This window comes from Tachysurus vachellii, chromosome 12 (assembly GCF_030014155.1).
Source record: "Tachysurus vachellii isolate PV-2020 chromosome 12, HZAU_Pvac_v1, whole genome shotgun sequence".
Taxonomy (NCBI): Eukaryota; Metazoa; Chordata; class Actinopteri; order Siluriformes; family Bagridae; genus Tachysurus; species Tachysurus vachellii.
Window position 1 is genome coordinate 24,965,462 of NC_083471.1, and position 21,597 is coordinate 24,987,058.

Sequence of the window (21,597 nt, forward strand, 5' to 3'; positions counted from 1 at the left end):
ATTTTCATAATTCAGCAAATGTATTGAGGACGTGTGTGTGAGTGTGTGAGTGTGAGTGTGTGTGTGTGTGTGTGTGTGTGTGCAGTTTACACAAGGCTGCAGAAGCACAACTGCAGTGTGCCCAATCTATTTATTTATTTTTGCAATTATCTGCAATTATTATTATATTATTCCTTTTTTTTTGTTAGTCTTGTTTTTTGACTCTTTAATTCTTTAATTGTTCATCAGTGCCAAATCTCCAGTATGTCAATAAAGAGAGAGAATCAGAGAGAGAGAGAGAGAGAGAGAGAGAGAGAGAGAGAGTGAGTGAGCGAGTGAGCGAGCGAGCGAGCGAGAGAGAGACCGAGAGAAAAAGAGAGACAGAGACAGAGAGAGAGAGAGAGAGAGAGAGAAAGAGAGACAGAGACAGAGAGAGAGAGAGAGAGAGAGAGAGAGTGAGAGAGAGGGAGAGAGACAAAGAGAGAGGGAGAGAGACAGAGAGAAAGAGAGACAAAGAGAGAGGGAGAGAAACAGAGAGAAAGAGAGACAAAGAGCGAGAGAGAGACAGAGAGAGAAAGAGCGAGAGAGAAAGAGCGAGACAGCGAGAGAGAGACAGCGAGAGAGAGAGAGAGAGAGAGAGAGAAAGAGCGAGAAAGAGAGAGAGACAGCGAGAGAGAGAGAGAGAGAGAGAGAGAGAGAGAGAGAGAGAGAGAGGTGTCACCATGTCATGCTTGTTCTCTATCAGAAGTTCACACTCGAGCTGGTGTCCGTTTACAGACCCACAGGCAGCTAGAATTAAAGCCACACCTCCGTTTACAATGAATACAGATGTAAAGTACGCTAACGTGATCATGTGATCGTTATCTACAGAACACAGGTACAAGATCTCACACGCATCAGTGAGCTCTGATCCGTTACTGCCGTTAGTTATAGCACACTCGAGTACTAGTAGTTGTTTTTTTAACTAACTCATCTTTCATTTTAATGGTTTAACTGACTCATGACATCTCGACCACGTCTCTCTGGACTCGACCTAAATCTGCACTGGTTACTTGTGACTGTAAACCTGAAAGAGCGTCTAGATTTAATTTAGTTTCTATTTTATTTGTCACAAATATACAAGGATGTGTGCAATGACTAGATAATAAAACGCACCTATTAAAGACCACCACCATCATCATCACCACCATCATCACGATTTTCTCAAATTTAACCAATTAAAGAAAAAAAACAAACAAACAAACAAACAAAAAAAACTATAAACTGCACTGCAAAAAAAAAAAAAAAAGAAACCTGCAACAAAAATCAAGCGTTTTTGGCCGCAACAATCACAAAAGGTCTGAACTCCTGGAGGGTCTGTGCATGGAGTCGAACGTGTGACGGATGTAATCACACACACCAACCAATAGGAGAGAAAATCAAAATCACACAGGATGTTCTGCTAAAAGCCCAAATTTTGTGAATCTTTTCCTGCACGCCGTTTTCCAGCAACTTCATTTTCCCTTCAGATAAATGGCACTTTTGCAAAATAAAAACTTTTGCCCCATTAAAAATAAATAAATTAATAAACAAATAAATAAACAAACTTGCAAAATCAAGTATGTTGGATGCAACCATCACACACAAAACTCCGTAAAGTCCATCTGGTTCGGAAAGGTAACAATCTGAAGGTCTTCATGGAGAAGGAAGCTCTGCTCCTGCGTTCCTCAGCCTTTTCATGTCCAGATGGCTGCGATTTGCATTTCGCATGTCCAAGCGCCCCAGGGCCCAATCACCGTCCTGCGCAGGCTAAGTCAAAAACGTGACCTTTGGCCCTTCCGGGGCTCAGAGGTCAGAACATCAAAGAGATGTCGGACGAACCGTGCCTCGGGTGTTAAAGACAGAGGAGCCGAGCCGCTTCGCCGCAGGACTGCAAACTTTACGCTTCCAGATGCATGAACCACGGCTTCGTTATTCACAGGGCAGAAAAACTTTGTCTGGTTGTCTGAGTAATCCAGTGACAGACAGGTGACAAAGTGAAGCCAAACAAACAATAATAACTATAAACATAAATAAATAAGCAAACAAACAAATAAATAAATAAATACCATCTTAAAAAAAGGTTTAAATAAATACCACACGTGAACGTGTGCCGTTTACAATGTACGACACCGAGCCAGTGCGAAAACGTAGCTAACTAAAGCTTCACAGAAAAAAAAAGTTTAAAAAATTGGGATGTTGCTCAAGCTATAACCATTAAAAAATTATAACATAAATAAATAAATAAACAGGATTTAGATGACGTTGCGATTCATTCATTCATCTTCTACCGCTTATCCGAACTACTTCGGGTCACGGGGAGCCTGTGCCTATCTCAGGCGTCATCAGGCATGAAGGCAGGATACACCCTGGACGGCGTGCCAACCCATCGCAGGGCACACACACACACTCTCATTCACTCACGCAATCACACACTACGGACAATTTTCCAGAGATGCCAATCAACCTACCATGCATGTCTTTGGACTGGGGGAGGAAACTGGAGTACCCGGAGGAAACCCCCGAGGCACGGGGAGAACATGCAAACTCCACACACACAAGGTGGAGGCGGGAATCGAACCTCCAACCCTGGAGGTGTGAGGCGAACGTGCTAACTACTAAGCCACCGTGCCCCCCTCCGGGCGTTGCGATTATACTGTACAATTCAGAGCAATAACTCACAAACACATAATAAATCGATCGATCAACCAAACAAGTAAGTAAGTAAGTAAGTAAGTAAGTAAGTAAGTAAATAAATTAATTAATTAAATAATTTCTCTCATGCAGCAGTTAAACCTCCAAAAACAAACTAAAGGCATTTGTGTAAAAAAAAAAAAAAAAAAAAAAAAAAGAATTCCTTTGTGTTTGGGGAAGGATTTACCTTCCTGCACTCGCCGTCTCTAATTATTCCACTGGCACAACCTGTGTGGTCTGCGTTCAGACGCTGAAAGTAAACACACCTCTGATCTTCCTGAAATCGGAACCTGGCCTCTTAAAAGCGGCCAAAAAAGAGCAAAATTAAAAGGAGAAGGGGGGGGAAGAAGAAGAAGAAGAAGAAGAAGAAAGCACAAGACGTCCTGCCAACGTAAGCTTCCAGGCAGGAAAGGTGATGGAGAAGGAGACGATTTTTCTAACCTTGGTAGACAGTTCCATCAACAAATGGCAACGATCCATGGCAACGACATAGCAAAGGGTTCATGAACAAATCTGTTTACAAATCCGTTCTTCATCCATCGGTGCCGCAGAACATCCAGCTTCATTCATTCATTTGTTCTTGTTTAGGAATCTGGATATTATCCAGGGAATACAGGGATGTGAAGCGGAATACGCTTTGGATATGAAACCAGTCCAAACACCAGACGTGATCCAGCATCCGTTATAAACGTCCAACATGATCCGACTCCGGTAAAGTCAACCATGATTCCTTACTTACGGAAATTTGATAGAATCGTGTTTAATCCCATAAATATTTATAAAAAATAAATAAATTAACAAAGAAAGAAAGAAAAATCTTGTTTTCTGGCACACTGGGTCCTTAAAGGTGGGGTCTCAGATGTTTGAGAAATGCTTCAGAAAACTGCGTTGGGCCACCAAACAAAACAAAAACAAAACTAACGTGTAGCCAATGAGCAGAAAGAGGCGTGTTTTGTCAATATGTGCGGAGAGAGTGTTCAGTGCGCATGTGTGACATTAGCAGAAAGCGGTTTTAACATTGACATGGAGGATAAAAACAAAGAAAGAAACGGACGTGTAGGACGTGTTAATATAGGATCAGCTTTCCAGTGCTGGAGAGAACTGAAGGAGCAGGAAGTTGGTCACATATTCACAGATTGGAGTTTCCCGAGTCAATAACTCCTGAGCTAAACGCTGTTACTACACAAATAACACCTCTTTTCTATCGTAGTAATGTAGAGCATTGGTTGTTTTGGTGATTTCAAAGGTCGACATTGGCTTTCAAACATCGGAGACCCCACCTTTAAATTCAGCCAGGATTGAAGTTTGTATGTTGGTGAATCACTCATCACTCTGAAATGGTGCAGTGATGCAACAACATATTAAAAGTCTCGAAAATCTGGATCTCTTTCCTGAACAAAGACAGCATTCCGACTCATGAACAGAATTCCTTATTTTCCAACGTTCTTCTCTCTGCTAAAAAAAAAAAAAAAAAAAAAAAAACAACATCCCAAAGACTTTGCAACTACTTGGATGTACACGGGCCTCCGCTAGCGTTTATAACGCCTCTCGATGCTCTGCTCCTCACCTCAGGAGTGTTAAACAGCTCTAATCACATTCCTGTGGGCAGACGTGTAAAAGCGAAGCCCACACTGGATTTGGCAAGCCTAGATTGCTGCACTTATTCCAATTAAGCAGTTCACTTCATTTTTTCCCACCTTATTCTCTCAATCCTTGTTAGCTTCCTGTCCTCTTCCTACCTCTTCTTCACCAGACTCATGTCTCGGTCTGGAGCGTGGATTGACAACAGTCATGAGAGCGACATGACGGGATTGACTGTACATGACTGTAGTTTCTTATGTGGCAAAAGTTTTGCCATCCCTTGTGGCTTATTTCAGGGTTAAACCATGTGGCTGGAAACAGTCACCAGGAAAAGAAATGGACAAAATTTGGACTTGTTCTGACGTAATCATGTGCCGACCAATACATCCACCCACCCAACCATCTATTCATCCATCTACCCATCCATCCCTCTCTTTGTTTACCCGTCCATTCATCCATCCATCCATCTCTTTGTTTACCCATCCACCTATACATCCAACCATCCATTCATCTACCCATACAGACATCCTACCATCCCTCTCTTTGTTTATCCATCCACCCATACATCCTACCATCCAATTATCCATCACTTCATCCACCCATCCATCCACCCATCCATCCAACCATCCATCTATATCTACCTGTCTCTATACATCTTTCCATATCCATCTCTTTTAACTCATTTTCACTGTTGCAATGTGCATGAACTCTGTACATTTTCAGGTTCATCCCAAATAATCTGCTTCACTAAAGCTTTGTGAGATCTTTTGCTTCTCGCTGTGCACACAGTAATGCTACACATGGACATTGGTGTCACGAACTGTTGGCTAAATCGGTCTCTCGCCCTTAAATGAGGTCCGGGGGAGAACCAAACTTGCTCATTCTTCACTACCAGGCTTAATCTAACAAACCTGAGCGCTCGTCCCTGGAACTGGAGCCAGCTATTAAAGAAAACACCACATATATTAAGTGTTCATACAAAATAAATGTGTTTTGGGGACACACACACAAAAAAAAAGTAAATATCTGCTGACTGGAAGGTTCAGGATGCGAGCAGGAGCAGCTGAGAGTGTGATAAATGAAGGGGACTAGTAACAAATAGCAGCAAGAGACTGAAGTAAGGACATCAGGTGTATTATTCAAGGAATACAAAACACTGGGTTGCTGCTTTTGGGGTCTATAAAATTCATTTCTTTCCCCTAACAGTACATGATTCAAACCACAGATTTATATTAACGCACTCCTTTGAATACGTTATTGTTTCCATGGCAACAGATAATCCACACAGTCCTGTTTGTCAGAGATTTTTATTTATCATTGATGAAATGTGTCTCCAGTGTCAGTGCTTTGTAACCAACCAAAATAAACTTATATACTAATAGTATAAGAAATATTTTTTCTTAAATCTGATTCGGAACACATTCCTTTTTAACGCATTTGATTTCTCTGACATCGCTTTGTCTTAAATTCGATCAAGAAAGCAAGAGTGTTTACAGCTGCTCGAACATAAGTACAACATATGAACAAGAACAGGAACTTGTTTTACGAACAATACACAATATTAAACACAACTACAAAAGATTAAAAAGGTACATGATCTTTAATTACCACATTTTTATCATTTTCATGAGAAACAGCTGTTATACTAAAGCAATAAAACACTCGGTTATAGGAAAATGACCAACCTGGAGGTGGTAACAGTAACACCGTGGCATCACAGTGATTATTTCTATGAAAAACCAGACACAGATTTGATTAAAGTGTCATTACCGACATGTTTATCAGGTCCACCGACATTACAAGGTGCACCACTTTAATGCTTCTTCAGCTACTTCAGCTAGCTGTTTGTTTTCCAACATTTAAACTTTTTTTCAAGCGTTCTTAATTTCAGCTAATCAGCATTGTTACCAAATCATATCTCGGGATTTTTAGAGAGCTACATGATATTTACAACTCAAGCTTGATGGCTCGAACATGATTCCTACAAACAAAAAAACTGGCACTAACTCTGCTCGTTAACTCCGCAGGCTAATAATTACTGATAATTACCACTTATTATACTTATTATGCAGTGAGATTAATTATAGTGATAACAATTATTTTGCTTATTTTGCATGATAACAGATACAGACCCCACCCCCTTTATATTCAGGAGCAGGCATCACGTGCGTACACGCTTGTGTATTTGTAAATTACAAACTGTGGTAAAAATAATGCAATATGAATGTTTATTATGGACACATGCCTAAAAGCTTGCGTAATAGCGTGGCCTTTTATGAAAGGAGAGTAAATACTTTGACCCTGGTGTGTGTTTGAGCAGATGAGGCATTCGAGGCGGTGCGATAAGACGCTACTTCGCAGACACAGACGAGTGAAAGCCAAGAAGAACGAGGGGAAGAAGAAAAAAAATTTAAGTGAGAAATGAAGCGAGAAGCATGCGTAAGAAAGAAAAGAACAGACAGACAGAGAGACAGAAAGAATAAAAAGAATGTAAAGAGAACATGACAGACAAAAAGGTCTGCGTCTGAGACTCGGGTCGTCCGTCAGCACATTCCTGTCCAACAACAAAGTGTCTGTAAAGCCCCGAGAGACGAGGGCATTACCGTCTCCCAACACAACGCTGTTTATACAGACAGAGATAGACAGAGTAAAAAGCGATACAGGCCGAGAAAACGAAAGAGAGACAACCTAATAAGACACTCAAAATGAAAAATAAATAAATAATCACACAGCAAATGTCTTCAAAAGTAAACCAGGTAGGACGAGAGGGGGGGAAAAACCAGATGGATAGACAGAGACTTCTTAAATAGAGTAGACAGAAAAAAGAAAGAAGGAAACAGAGTGACGGTAATTAAGACAGACAGAGAAAGCTACCCACAGAAAGAAAAACAGACTAAAGAGACAGAAAGAAAAAGACTGATGAATGAAAAGAAGGTAAAAAAAAAAAAAAAGGGAGCCCGACAGAAAAAAAATCAACCATGACAATTACCCACAATGCAATGTGAATGTGTGACATAGAAATAGAAATGGCTGCAAGTTGGGCGTTGAAATGAATAAGAAATAAAATAAAAGGACAAAGTAAGGCTAGGTTAATCCGTGGAACTAGGCGTGGAGCTCATGTGGAGCTATGCAATTTATGTTTGTCTGTTTGGCTAATTAGCCTATTAACTAGCAACAATGCTCTTTCGGGGACTTGAGATGGTGATATAATTCCGATATTGTGTTAAATGATCTAACAAAACATGTTTTTAATACATGTTTTTAATATAAACTCAGATTAGATGCGACCGAATCTTGTTTTTGCTAGCAGGTTATTAGCAAGACTAAATATCTTGCTACAGATACTGTATTGTAGAAATATTGTATTTCCTAAAATACTGTAATACAGAGCGAATATTTTGTGTATTAATGCATTTAACTAGACTTCAGCAATGAAAACCCTGTTGCTAGGCTAACTGGAGCTAACTTAAACAAATGACTTAGACTCTGAGGTGTTTTTACTAAAATGTGTAGCCATTAAGGACAACATAAAAGTGCAGTGACAATAAAAACAAATAAAAATTGCCTAGAACGCTTAGTTTTACCTCAGATATGTCGATAAATTGTAAAAAACAAGACTCGGGTAAGCTAAAACAACACTGTAAATAGGCTTAGCATTGACCGCTAACCAAAGTTGTGAAAATCCGTATTGAGAAACATCACAGCTTTTGAACTGAGCTGCCAGAAATGATTTTGACGTCACGGATACCACAAGAGTGGATCGTTTAAACTGAATATTTTTGTAAACACGACCACGTTTGATCGTAGCATAAGCGAGAGTCAGACAGTGGTAAGAGAAATACGACAGCGATCAAAGCAAAAGACAAAAACAGTTTCATCTGTTCTCTTCCCACAGAGGAGGAGGAGGGAACACACACACACACACACACACACACACACACAAACACACACACACTTAAATGACTTTGGCTAGAATATGAAAGGCTCAACATTCAGCTGCTGCCACGAAGCGGGATGAAGCCCAGAGACGGCGCTTTCAACATTTTCACCCCACTTCTGCAGTCTGACTCCTCAGACCAACCCAAACGCTCATTATGCTCTTAATTTAGCACCACGTAACTTGAGCAAACTTTAAGGAAACATGTTTTTTCTGGGCCTCATAATTCTGGATTTACCTTGGCTGCAGCTATACATTATACACATATAATTACATTTTATAACATGATAATCGTTTAACCTTCGAACACAATAATATCATGCTGAAATGAAATGGTTATGTTTAGCTCCTTTTAATGGGCAGCATTTCAAATTCACACTGACAGTCTAATCTGCTGTGGGTGTGTTTTTCTTCTTCATTTTCACATTCCAAAACCACAGCTATTCACTATATTGGGGCATTTAGCAACATTTAGAGAAAAAAATCCAGCACATTCCCACAATGCACTGCAGCAGATCAGGGTCCATCCAGATTAGTCCGAGAGATGACGAGCACCCTAATGTATTTGGCACTTTGTACGCAGTAGTGAGAACGCTGTTGCTAAGTAACTGAAAAACATGGCCTCATTCTTTAAGATATAACTAAAGCTAACGATTTAGCTATGCCGTAACAAACCGTTTGGTCGTTTTTACTAAAGGGTGTAGCCTTTAAGAACAAAGTACGGGTGTAGGGACCGTGAAAATGACATTAAATTGACTAACATGCTAACATTAACCTCAGATATGTTAATAAATTGTGAAAGCAAAACACGGCTAAACACTCTTAGCTCTGTCAGCTAACCAAAGTGAGCGTGAAGATCTGTAGTGTGAAATGCCACAGCTTTCACAAGAGTGGACTGGAAATGAAACGAAATATTGTTGTAAACATGACAATGTTTGATAATAGCTAACAAGACAATGATAGATAATAGGTAAATTATAATCAAAGAGGATCTTATAGAGAAAAATTACCTAGAATGTAAGTTGAAAGGTTGAATATTGCGAGTTAGCATAGCATGTTAGCTAGTAAAGAGATATGATAAGATGTGATCATTAGCATGCAGATACCTTGGAGTAACCACCACACCCTTAAAATACATTGTCGCACGTTTGAACCTGATGAGCTTTGCGACAGGAAGTCCCGCTTTCTGCGGCTACGAGTCACATATGGCCGTGCTTAAGTGCCACGTCTCACATCTTCCAGTCTCTCAGTCTCTCCCGCTCTGAATCTTCACGGTTGGAAATCAAAGTCAGATGTGGACGGGCTGCGTCTCGGCCGCGTCTCCGTCTCTACACGTTATTGAGCAACAAGCTAGAAAAAGAGGATGGGAAAGACGCAAGCACTTCGCACAATTAAACACCATTACTAATGCTAACTGGGTGTGTGTAGCTTATTTTCACCTTGCAATAACTTCTTACGTTATTTAACTTAGATGACTTCCTAAGTTATTGCAATTAAAGATTTATATTACATATCTTAAAAAAAAAAAATAAAAAATCAGCCAAAACTGAGGGAAATGATGAAAAAAATGAAAAGTAATATTTTTCCATGCATCTTGACAAACTGTCATTTATTATTTATTTTTAATCTTACTTGTATATTTACCAGAAAAGTACAGAATTTCAGTCAGGATTCTGCAATTGTTCTGTAATATTTGCCATTGTTTACGTTTTAGCCTTTCAACTCTGAATCTAATCTCACTGATCTTCAGATTCGCACAGATAGCATTAGAAAAGGCTGATAAAAGCAATACACACACCAAACAGAAAATATGCCATTTTAATACAAACCTGAGGTAACGTTTCATCATGGAGATATTAGCTGATGTTTGCTAATATCAGCTAGAATGGCTTGAGCTAGCTAGCTGTAGATTTAACCAATTAGTAACACCAATATGATTTCTGCTCATGTTTTTTTCCCAACTTGTATATGAACGCTTTAATGTATCTTTCACGTTGACTAGCATTAGCTTAGCAGACTAGCAAGATATTAGCACAGCTTGGTTCTACAGCGAGGCTAATTTTCCGACTAACTTCACTTAAAACATATACGTTGTTGTTTTGTGCTTGTTTGCGTGTTGCGTGTTATTGTTCCTGCGTCTTTAAATAACGATAAAGCTGCTTTGTTCTGAATGTACTGATGTTTGCCGAGAAATAATTATAAATTGGAACGAATGATTTGTAATTAATTATGTGGAATCAGTGGTTAGCAGAAATCCAACTTAGGTTCAGTAGCGGGGGGAAAAATGGGGTAAAAGGATAATCAGGTGCATTTCGGGTGCGTCACTTAGCCACAGGTAAAACGAGTCAGTGCACACGGATGACTCGGGCCTCCTTCAGAACACTTTTATGACTGTTATCGCAGTCTCTCTCTCTCTCACACACCCTGGCCCATGCCAGCTAATGAAATATCGCTTCTGTTTATACAAGAAACTTCAAACGCTGTCTCTCTTGCATACACACACACACACACACAGTTTGAATGTGATGACAGATGAGTGAGTCAAGCCAGTCTGGAGCTCAGAGGATGAAAGACAAGAGCAAAGAAAATCAGCTTGATTCATCATGATCACCTCACAAAGGTGTTGTGTGTTGTGTGCCAGTTAATTAACCACTTAATTAGCTATTATTAACCACTCTAATTACCTGCCTAACTGTAGCACATTTCTTTTAAGAATTCAAATGAAGCCTGTGCAGATTTTGGGGTGTTTAGTAATACTGATTTGGTGCCAAAATAAACTCACTCATGCAAACATTTTCATTTCAGTGCAGGTGAATTACACAGTTACTCACCGGGGTTACACACACGGCCTAATAAAACAACACGGTTAAATTACACACACTAAAATTTTCATCTCAAAACGATCTGAACTCAGCAAATAAATAAATAAATAAATAAATAAATAAATAAATAAATAAATAAATAAAATTAAAGAAAGTTGACTGAACGTGGAAAATACATTTGGTTTGAAAATTGGGTTGAGATTTTTTACAGGAATTTCTATTTATGAGTGTCATCAAACAAAAATATTTCAATTAACATCTGGGCATTTAAAAAAAATAAATAAATAATAATTTAGAAATTAGTCACCTTAGGAAAGTCTAGCAAAACCTAAACATGTGAGACAAGTAATTTATAAATAAATTACTTCATCAATTAAGTTAATTAACTAAATAAACCAAATAATACTCAACACAGGTGAAATTGTTCTAAGAAAACAACTTAAAAACAATAAAACAAGAAAACAATAAAAGAAGTTTCTATAGAAACTCGACCAAAACGTGACCTCTTTACATATTATCTTAAATTCCAATGACGCTAGCAAAAAAAAACAAAAAAAAACAAAACGACAAACGACAACACCAAAAAACACTTTATAGTCACAAATACCCTGAGACACATCAGCAGAAAATGAAGCACTTATTATGAGGCAAATTTGCAGGCAATTCAAAAGGCAAAGTGTCGGTTTTGCATTAAAGTTCAAAGGCAGAGAACACGGCATGCATTATTTGCTTTGGCCCTGATGTTACACTAAGTGTTAGACTTGAAATAAAAATTCAGACCCAGAGAGAGAGAGAGAGAGAGAGAGAGAGAGAGAGAGAGAGAGAGAGAGAGAGAGAGAGAGAGAGAGACAGACAAGCAACGAGAGAGAGAGAGAGAGAGAGAGAGAGAGAGAGAGAGAGAGAGAGAGAGAGAGAGAGACAGACAAGCAAAGAGAGAGCGAGAGACAGAGAGACAGACAAGCAAAGAGAGAGAGAGAGAGAGAGAGAGACAGACAGACAGACAGACAGACAGACAGACACACAAGCAAAGAGAGAGAGAGAGAGACAGAGAGAGACAGACAGACAGACTGACAGACAAGCAACGAGATAGAGAGAGAGAGAGAGAGAGAGAGAGAGAGAGCGAGAGACAGACAAGCAAAGAGAGAGAGAGAGACAGACAAGCAAAGAGAGAGAGAGAGAGAGAGAGAGAGAGAGAGAGAGAGAGAGAGAGGGAGAGAGAGAGAGACCAGGCCCAAAACCAAGATTGCTAACAGGAGCTTGTGTCTCATGCGGGTTTGAAGAAAAAAAAAAACAAAAGACTTCAGAAAGAAAAACCGTGACCGAGATTCATAACTGAGGCTCGTCTCATCTCCAAACCGTGAAGCGGACAGCGAGGCTCTTGCTCTCTCGGTCTCTCTCTCGCTCTGTATAGAAGTGGATTAAAGTGAACAACTACATAATAAACAAATCCCCCTCCATCTGTGCATTTCACACAAAGCTGTGTGAGGATTCCAAAAATTTCTCACAGAACCGACCAAGGTTTCTATAATTCCAGAAATTCCTGTTACAACGATCACATGACCCGGTGTGGGACCGGATCTAGTTCCAAGTTCACGCTTTTAAAGCTACATCGGTGCTAGAACACGTATCCCGCTGCACTGAGGAGTCTAATGATTTGGATTCCGCTCACTAACGCATTAGCATTAACATTGTAACTGGTCTACTCAATTCTCACCGTTTCATTTCTTATCGATTGTTTAATGTTTACTTGATTATTATATTTCAGGCTTGTTTTACATTTTAGAGAAAAGTTTCAGTCTTGATAACGAAGCTTTACTGATAAGTTGCGTTTGTAAGTGTTCCAACCGTCACTTCTGCATAACTAACTACGGCGAGACATCATGGAAACATCGGATATTTGGATTAGGGGCGTGCGACACTGTACTGAGAAAAATATCACATCTCAATCAGATGTTGGGGTTAAAGAGTGAGCGCAGCATCTGCAGAGAAAACAGTGGAAAATTACACACCCAGATCAGTTTTATGTTCGGTATTGATGGAAAAAAGTGTACAATTGTTCACTCTTAGGAAAAAAAAAACAAGACCCATTTGATAAATAATGAGTTTTAGCTTCTAGAGAACACCAATGAGTTGTATTTGAAGACATCAGAGAAGGTTTAAAGGATGTTAGTGTGAGTTGCTGCAAGCTTCTGGTTTTTCAATCAGGAACAGTGGGATGTTTTTTTGTTCCCTGTGATGAAGGTGTTGTTCAGCGTTCCTGATGGCGTGCTTCAGTTCAGGTGTGTAAGAAGCTATAAACCTTTACTGGAGTGTCTGAAGAAGAGTTGACCAACAGCACGCTTTGAGAGAAATACTCAAACTGTGCAGACAAGAAGCCATCAAAGTTAACAATCTGAGACCAGCGCTATGTTTCACGGCATCTGAATCCAGAGCGAACCTAAACGTCTGCGGGTTTTGCGATGTAAAGTGGCGGTCTCGTGGCTCTGCTTGGCTTACGGCCAGCGCCAAACAGCCCGCGCTAAATACATACAAGGCTAGACTAAATATCCCGACCGCTAAACCCCCCATTATCCTGCTCAGTCCACGACGTACCACCTCCACGCCACGCCACGCCGCGCAAACACTGACGACCACAAGCTGGTCTGATGAATATGACCTCACTCATAACAAACTTTTAAAATCGCTCGTAATCACATGCTGGTGAAATCGCCGCCGTTGGGTGTAGCCTGTCGTATAATATAAAGGCGAAAAAAGAAAAGAAAAAAAAAAAACCCTACATTTTTCATTCTTCTCATTTTAACCGCATGAGGTCAAGGCGAAAAAGCAGAGAAGCTGCCTAAACAAAGAATGCAGAAATGTGCGACAGCTCCAAAGTGGATCTTTCACAGACCAGCAAATGCAGGGTTGCTTCGAGGCATGCAATTAGGCCGTATTTCACAAACGTCCACCAGCTCCTGCTGATTGGCCGACGCAGACCAAAGCACTGAAGATAATCACGGTTCTAAAAATGCTCCTCAAACGACATCTAAAAACTGCTCGAGGCTCCTCTGTGCCCCGACGTTGTGCAACGCATTCCACAATTCCTTACAAATCTGTAAGAAAGCTCCGACGTCCATTACTCAGATGGAAAATATACAGATTTTTGTTGCCGTTGTCAATGTTAAATTTCTCCATCCTGAGAACCTCAAATCTGTTTATCATCATCATCATCATCATCATCATCATCACAGAAAAGCTGAAAATCTCTTCCATGCCCTAAAGTTGAGTTCTTATCTCCTCAAATCACTGCAAGGTCACGAGAGTTATACGATTCTGAGAAGTTTGGTGCGATCTCTAGGAACTTTTAGCACAAATTACAGCATGCTATCAAAAATTTTACAGACATGTGACAACCTGAGGCAAAAAAAAAAAATGATAAAAAATGAATAATATAAAAATAATATGTAAATCTAGGGGGCACGGTGGCTTAGTGGTTTGCACGTTCGCCTCACACCTCCAGGGTCGGGGTTCGATTCCCGCCTCCGCCTTGTGTGTGTGGAGTTTGCATGTTCTCCCCGTGCCTCAGGGGTTTCCTCCGGGTACTCCGGTTTCCTCCCCCGGTCCAAAGACATGCATGGTAGGTTGATTGGAATATCTGGAAAATTGTCCGTAGTGTGTGATTGCCCTGTGATGGGTTGGCACTCCGTCCAGGGTGTATCCTGCCTTGATGCCCGATGACGCCTGAGATAGGCACAGGCTCCCCGTGACCCGAGGTAGTTCGGATAAGCGGTAGAAAATGAATGAATGAATAATATGTAAATCTCAAGTAGACATTTCACTGTTTGACTTGTGCAATTACTTTTTAAACACTTCTACTCCACACATTTAATTCCTGACAAGAAAATATGTTTAGATCACTGAAGGATTTCAGACTTTTTAGTGATTGTTGCAGCAAAAAAATCTCGATTTTTCAAAAACTTTTTTTTTTTGCATAAATCTATTCAAAAACTTTAAGAGCTTTACTCATGTTCCACACACATGAATAGAAGAATATGTGTAGTGATGATGTCACATGACATAATCTGTAGATAATCTGCAATGATTATATATATATATATATATATATATATACACATAAATAAATCACCTGAAAAAACCTTCATCTGAATAATGTAGTTTGTTTGATTTTGTGCTCATTTCTACAACTGTGAAATGTTGAAATCCTAAAAGTATTGGGATGTTTTATCTGCATCACACAGTCATGTGATTATACTTAGCTACTTAGCATCATCTAATCTGAGACAAAAAGGAACTTGGGTCAATGATGAAATCACTCATTCACTTTACTCTATGTACAGTACTCACCTTGTCCTACCACCCATCTGCATTCATATATTCACTTATAATTCCCACCTGTAGAGGTAATTCTATTATTGGAATTTTACTGAAATTCTATTCTTAGTAAATCGTTTAGTATTATTGTATAAACCAAGTATGATGTTCTGAAATTCCACCAAAGCATGTCTTAATATCCCACTCGAAACATGTTTTAATAAGAACGCGTGTGCTTGCTAAACAAATTTAGAAATTAGCAGCGGTCTAAAACTTTTTCCTCCAATAAAAGTAGACCAAAATAAAATGATTAGTTTTCTGTAGATATTGGCGACACGCAGATGGTCAATATCTACGGAAAAAGTTCACAATATCACAAAGTAGCTCCACCAAAACAATAATAAAGTTAAGACTAGTCAAAAATCATGGAGGGAAAAAAAATTCAAGCATCTCAGTAGATCAGTTTATGGACGTCCACCAACATTTGGAGCGTTTTCAATCATTACAGACATCCAAGCAAATTTCAAACAGACACGAATACAATGCAATTCAGAGTTTAAATGATAGATTATTAGCATGTGTTTATGATGCCGTGCAGCCGCTGCCAAAAGAGAAAGAGCGGAGGACGATGCGAATTTGCCAGAGCTTCCTGGATGTGCTGAAGTAATTATTATGTGCAGGCAAAGAGACAAAAATCAATCTACAATCACAGCAGTCTAAAACCTGGACACCTTCTGAGCTCTTCTAGTTTAAAAAAACAATTAAAAATTGTGGGGCTGTTTCATAGCCTCATGTGCAACAAGAAGCAAGAATGAAATAATTTTTTGATCTTTTTAAGTAAAGTTTACACCAAGGTGACGGTTCACATTAAGCCCAACATCCATCAAAACTGCAAATGGAACGCGTTTAATCAATCTGCCAATTAGGAATCAGTACAAAAGCGTTTCATGTCAATATTCTCTATATAGAACATTCCCTCGTTTAGTGTTAAAAGAACATGTAGAAATAAACTGCCACATCAATAACAGTGAATGATCAAAAGGTTTAACATAAAGAAGGAAAGAATTACAAAACTTCTTGTAGTAAACTTTTAAAATCATGTACAGAGGAAAAGAACTGTAGCTACAAAATTTTGAAATATTGCACAGGATTTCAAATGGAGCTCAAAAAACAAGTAAAATATAAAGCTTCTAAGTAACTTGAGCTTGTATATAAACAAGTTAATTTTTCAATTTTGAACATAATAAAGTAGCATAAAAATCTGCTATGTTGCTAAAACCAGAATAAACACATCAGTGTTTTAGCATAAAAAGTATTAGCATTAGCATCATCATGGAAGTAGCCCAAAATCATTATAAGTGCAAGAGAAATCCAAAGAAAGTTAGATAATAAACTAAGTGCAACATTTAAACTTTAACACACTTAATAAAGAATCACTATTTTTGTAGGCAGAAGTGCAAATAAAGCAAAGTTGAATTAGAGATTCAAGTATGTAGAAGGCAAGCTAAAAATAGTAATTAAATTAAAAAGTAATTAAAGTCTGTAAACTGTTCACATTTGCAATAAAAAGCAACCGGATCACTTGCAGTAGCTGGTCACAATGCTAAAGAACTACTGATATTTCAGGTACAAGTCTCTAACAGGAGCTTAAAAGAGTTTGAAGAAAACGTTAATTACTTTTCACTACACAGAAAAAGTACACAGTGAGCAAAAACAATCAATTCCAAACACGGTTAAGGTTTTGAATTATAGAAGCAGTGATCAACTATCAAAGCTCAACATGTTTCAATCTTTAAATGATCTCAGACAAGATCGAAGTTATAAAGAATCTAAAACTACAGAAAGATCCACAGTGCGTCATTTCTACACTTTTAAATTCCGTTTAAACAAAATATACACACCAATTTGAACCCGCTAAACTACCTGAACACGCAACACTTAACACTTATAATTTTGTCCACTGTTGTTTCAAATTGTGAAATGCAAAAGATTTCGGACAAATCGTGTAATAAGCAGCGCATAACCTATCGATACCTAAAGAACATTAGAAGTAATTAAATACTAGATTTCAAATGGCTAAAAAACAATTAATGCCACATGCAGCTTAAAAGTGTTCAGTATCAACGATGTTTTTACATACACAAAGTTAGAAAACTACTGAAATTATTTATTTATACGTTAAAAGTACTGACTAAATATAGTTCACTATTCTGGACAATTTTGGTATTCAGTTTAACACATGATGCTTAAAACCATAAAATGTAAACGTTTTACCGTGAAAGGGATCGTAGAAAGAGCTCGAATGAATTTTAAGAAGCAAAAAAGCTACAGGATAGCGGGCGGTTTAGACCTGTAAACTTTTAGCATTTCCGTAACATAATTAAGTAGCGATTCAATTTCTAACTGCAAAATGTGTCTATTTTTTCGCCAAACAGAAGAATGAATGAAACGAGCCATCAATATTTAATAGGTCTGTAAACTTTCTATGGGAACTTTTTGTAGTAACCGTATGAAACTTGCAACCACTTTTAGGACCTAATAACTTTTCATTTGTTCATTAAAAACTAATTTCAACATACAAACGATCATGGAAGAAGCTCAGGAGAGATTTTAAAAGCATAGAAAGCAACCAAAATCTACAGAAAGCTAGTCACCTAAAACTAGATCATTTAATTGAGCAATTTTTGACTGAGAAATAAAGTTAAGCAGCAAATAGGAAGAGTGAAATGTTTCTAATTTATCATCATATAAATATATATAAAGGTTCACAATGGACCTTTGAATGAAACAGAAGGTTTTTTTAAGCAAGGAAAAGAGATCACAAAGGATTTTACATAAAGCTTAGACAGTGGCTTAATACTAGCTAACAACTTAGGAGCTACAGCGTAAACTTTTTTCATTTTTTTGGGCTCGGGAGTGGAAAACAATTTTTGACTTTGAAATAAAGTCAATCAGCAATTAGTAACAGTGAAATGTTTCTTATACTCATTTAATGATGAATTAATGGGTTCAAACAGGAGTTCTGAATGGAAAAGGGAGATTTCTTGAGCATGGAATAAACTCAGAAAACAACCTACAGAAAACTACACAGTGGCTTCAAAGTAGCTGATCGTGTTGGGAGCTGATCGTGTTGGGAGCTGATCAGCTGATCGTGTTGGGAGCTGATCGTGCTGGGGGCTGATCATGAAGGAGGTGATCGTTTTGGAGCTGATCATGAAGGAGCTGATCATGAAGGAGCTGATCGTGCTGGGAGCTGATCATAAAGGAGGTGATCGTTTTGGAGCTGATCATGAAGGAGCTGATCGTGCTGGGAGCTGATCATAAAGGAGGTGATCGTTTTGGAGCTGATCGTGTTGGGGGCTGATCGTGTTGGGGGCTGATCATAAAGGAGGTGATCATAAAGGAGCTGATCATAAAGGAGGTGATCGTTTGGGAGCTGATCATAAAGGAGCTGATCGTTTGGGAGCTGATCATAAAGGAGCTGATCATAAAGGAGCTGATCGTTTGGGAGCTGTAAACTTTGCACTTGCCACAAGTCAAACAGGAAAATCGAAATGTTTCTAATTTATCATTAAATATCATTAAAGAACGTGAAAGTGCGCAGAATGGACCTGAAAATGAGGTTTAAAGGCTACAGGGGAAGCAAACAAACGTCTACACTGACTACAAACTTACAAACACGCCGCCAGCTGACAAAATAATAATCATAATCATAATAGTGTTAATGTATAAAACAAAACAATAGTGAATTGTGCACAAGAAGCCTGTACAGATAAATGAAAGGTTTAAAGAAAGTTACAAAGTAACAAAACTTAGTTAAACTTCTCTGATGAAGAAAACAGAAAGGAGAAAAATCCCAGAAGGGAAACCGAGCGCATGTTGGTGTTAGAAGCTGAACAAAGCTACGCACTTGTACGATCTCTCCCTCGGCGCTGATGGTGGCTCCGGCCCGGGAGAAGCGGCCCTGAAGCCCGGTGGTGTAGGTGGTGTAATCCCCGCTCGGGCTCGACTCGAACAGCACCACCTCCACGAAGGCCGTGTCCTTGGCCGAGACGCTGAGAAAGCAGCAAAGAAAAAGCTCCAGCACGGTGAACACCCCATGCTTTCCTCTTCTTCTCGGAGTAACAAACACCACCACCACCACCACCATCATCATCATCATCATGACCATCATCATCATCATCATCATCATCATCATCATGACCATCATCATCATCATCATCTTCCTCATCTCGCCGGCTGGATCCGTGCAGCAAAGCAGGACATAATTCCCTAATTTGTTGGAAGTGTGAAGAAGTTGGAGGAATCTGTGGATTCAGAAGAAGAACCAAGCTGAGATCTGTTGTGTTTTTAAAGCCCAGATCCTCCACAACAGCAGCAGGAGAAGCAGCAGCAGCTCCTGCACACGCGTCTCATTGCTTCTCTCTTCTCTTCCCTTCTTTCCTCTTCTGCCGCTCGCACATTTTCCCCTTTTCTCTCTTCCTCTCTCTTTCTTTTGATCTCCAACCACGTGACATTGTAATTTCTTTTTTTTTGTCCCTAACCCCCCCTTTTTTTTTCCCCGCCCACCGACTCTTCGGTCCTCTCTCTTAAGGTGGAGAAGCGGAGTTCTGGTTTGCACGTGCACAAGGAAGTCTTACGTTTTAATAATTTACTCCGTTTCTTTATATTGTTCTCTCTCTTTTTTTTTACACGAAACGAACAAGACGTACGTATCCAGAAATGCTCAGAAATAACAGTAAATCTGCGCGAAACGCGTGAATAAAACGTCTTTTTTTTGTACACACAGAAAAGTTCAGAGATCTAGACCACCTTAAAAATAACGCGCGTTGCTTACTACAAATTACAATTTAGGGGTTTTGTGTTTGTTTGTTTGTTTGTTTGTTTTTATTAAAATATTTATTTTTTTTAAATCATTTACACGGACGTCGTATATGGGTTTCATTTCCATAGCATAGAACTTTGTATTCTTTTGTATTTTGTAATCATTATTATTATTATTATTATTATTATTATTATTATTATTATTATTATTATTATTATTATTATTTATGGAAAAAATACTATTAATAATTGTATTATTATTAATATTTATTATTAATTGTTGTATGTAATTTGCATTATTAATAACATTTATTATTATTCATTTTATTATTCTTATTATTATTGTTTTATTATTATTATTGTTATTATTATTATTATTTACATTTCTCAGCTAAAATATTATCCAATATTATATATGAAACAAAATTCTTTTAAAACTCTGATAAGTAACTACACAATAATATAACAATATTTTTTTTATCCATCTATAGTTTCATATATAAAACAAGTTAGTTCCTGTTCTCACTTACGTTATAGCAGCTATAAACAATCGTTCCTTCACCAGCATATTTTTTTCTTTTTCTTGACGCAAACAAAACGGACAACTTGCCGTGTTACAGAGAAACCAACGCATGAACTACTCTGTACTGAAAAACCTGAACCATTAAAAAACATTAAAAAACATCTTCTCACAGATAGTTGCACTGTTTAAAAGATGATCTGCTTCTCTTAAAGTAAAATAAATGACTTTAAAATATCACTTCATGCTGTGACTAGAATGAAGTTCCTGTTTATGCAATTGTACTTTTTGACTACGGTATATAGCACAAAAGTTATAAATGATTTATTATCACACTCTCCGATGTCACCCATTTTTAGTCTGGTTCCTCTCAAAGTTTCATTCTTATGTCATCTCAGGGAGTTTTTTTCCTCACCATCGTCACCTCTGGCTCGTTCGTTAAGGATCAATTTAAAATGAAATTCATTTATATCCTGAATTTAGATATTCCTGAAAAGCTGTTTTGTGACATGGTCCACTATTAGTGCAATACAAGTAAAATTGAATGGAATTAAATTGAAATGAACAAAGTATTCGAATCGGTTTACGATGAGCAGAGGTGTCTGATCTCGTGGGTGAGGTTTTTTATTCCAGTAGAATTCAGAAGAAGGTGCACGTCATGATCATTTGAAAGCCAAGATCAACTAATTACAATAACGGGAGGAATCAGATGTGGCTTCTGCTGGGTTGGAATGAAAATTTACACCTACCCCGGCTCTTTGCGACCCTACTGATGTTTGGTGTCCACTGTACAAGTCCCTGCCTGAGCTACTATTATATAGATGTATTAGAACAGGCACATTAATATCAAACTGTGATCAAAATATAATCTAGAATCAAGAATGCTGTGTATAGATTAGATTAGATTAGAT

At 38.5% G+C, this 21,597-nt stretch overlaps 1 protein-coding gene across 1 annotated transcript in view; it reads right to left on the reverse strand.

The window, feature by feature from the left end:
* Positions 1–19,836, reverse strand: part of znrf3 (zinc and ring finger 3) — a 68,703-nt gene extending 48,867 nt beyond the window's left edge. Inside the window, exon 1 of the mRNA XM_060883067.1 lies at positions 19,253–19,836. Coding sequence (XP_060739050.1) covers positions 19,253–19,573 — 321 coding nt within the window. The 5' untranslated portion in view covers positions 19,574–19,836. The remainder of the gene's footprint in view (positions 1–19,252) is intronic.
* Between the last annotated feature and the right edge of the window lie 1,761 nt (positions 19,837–21,597).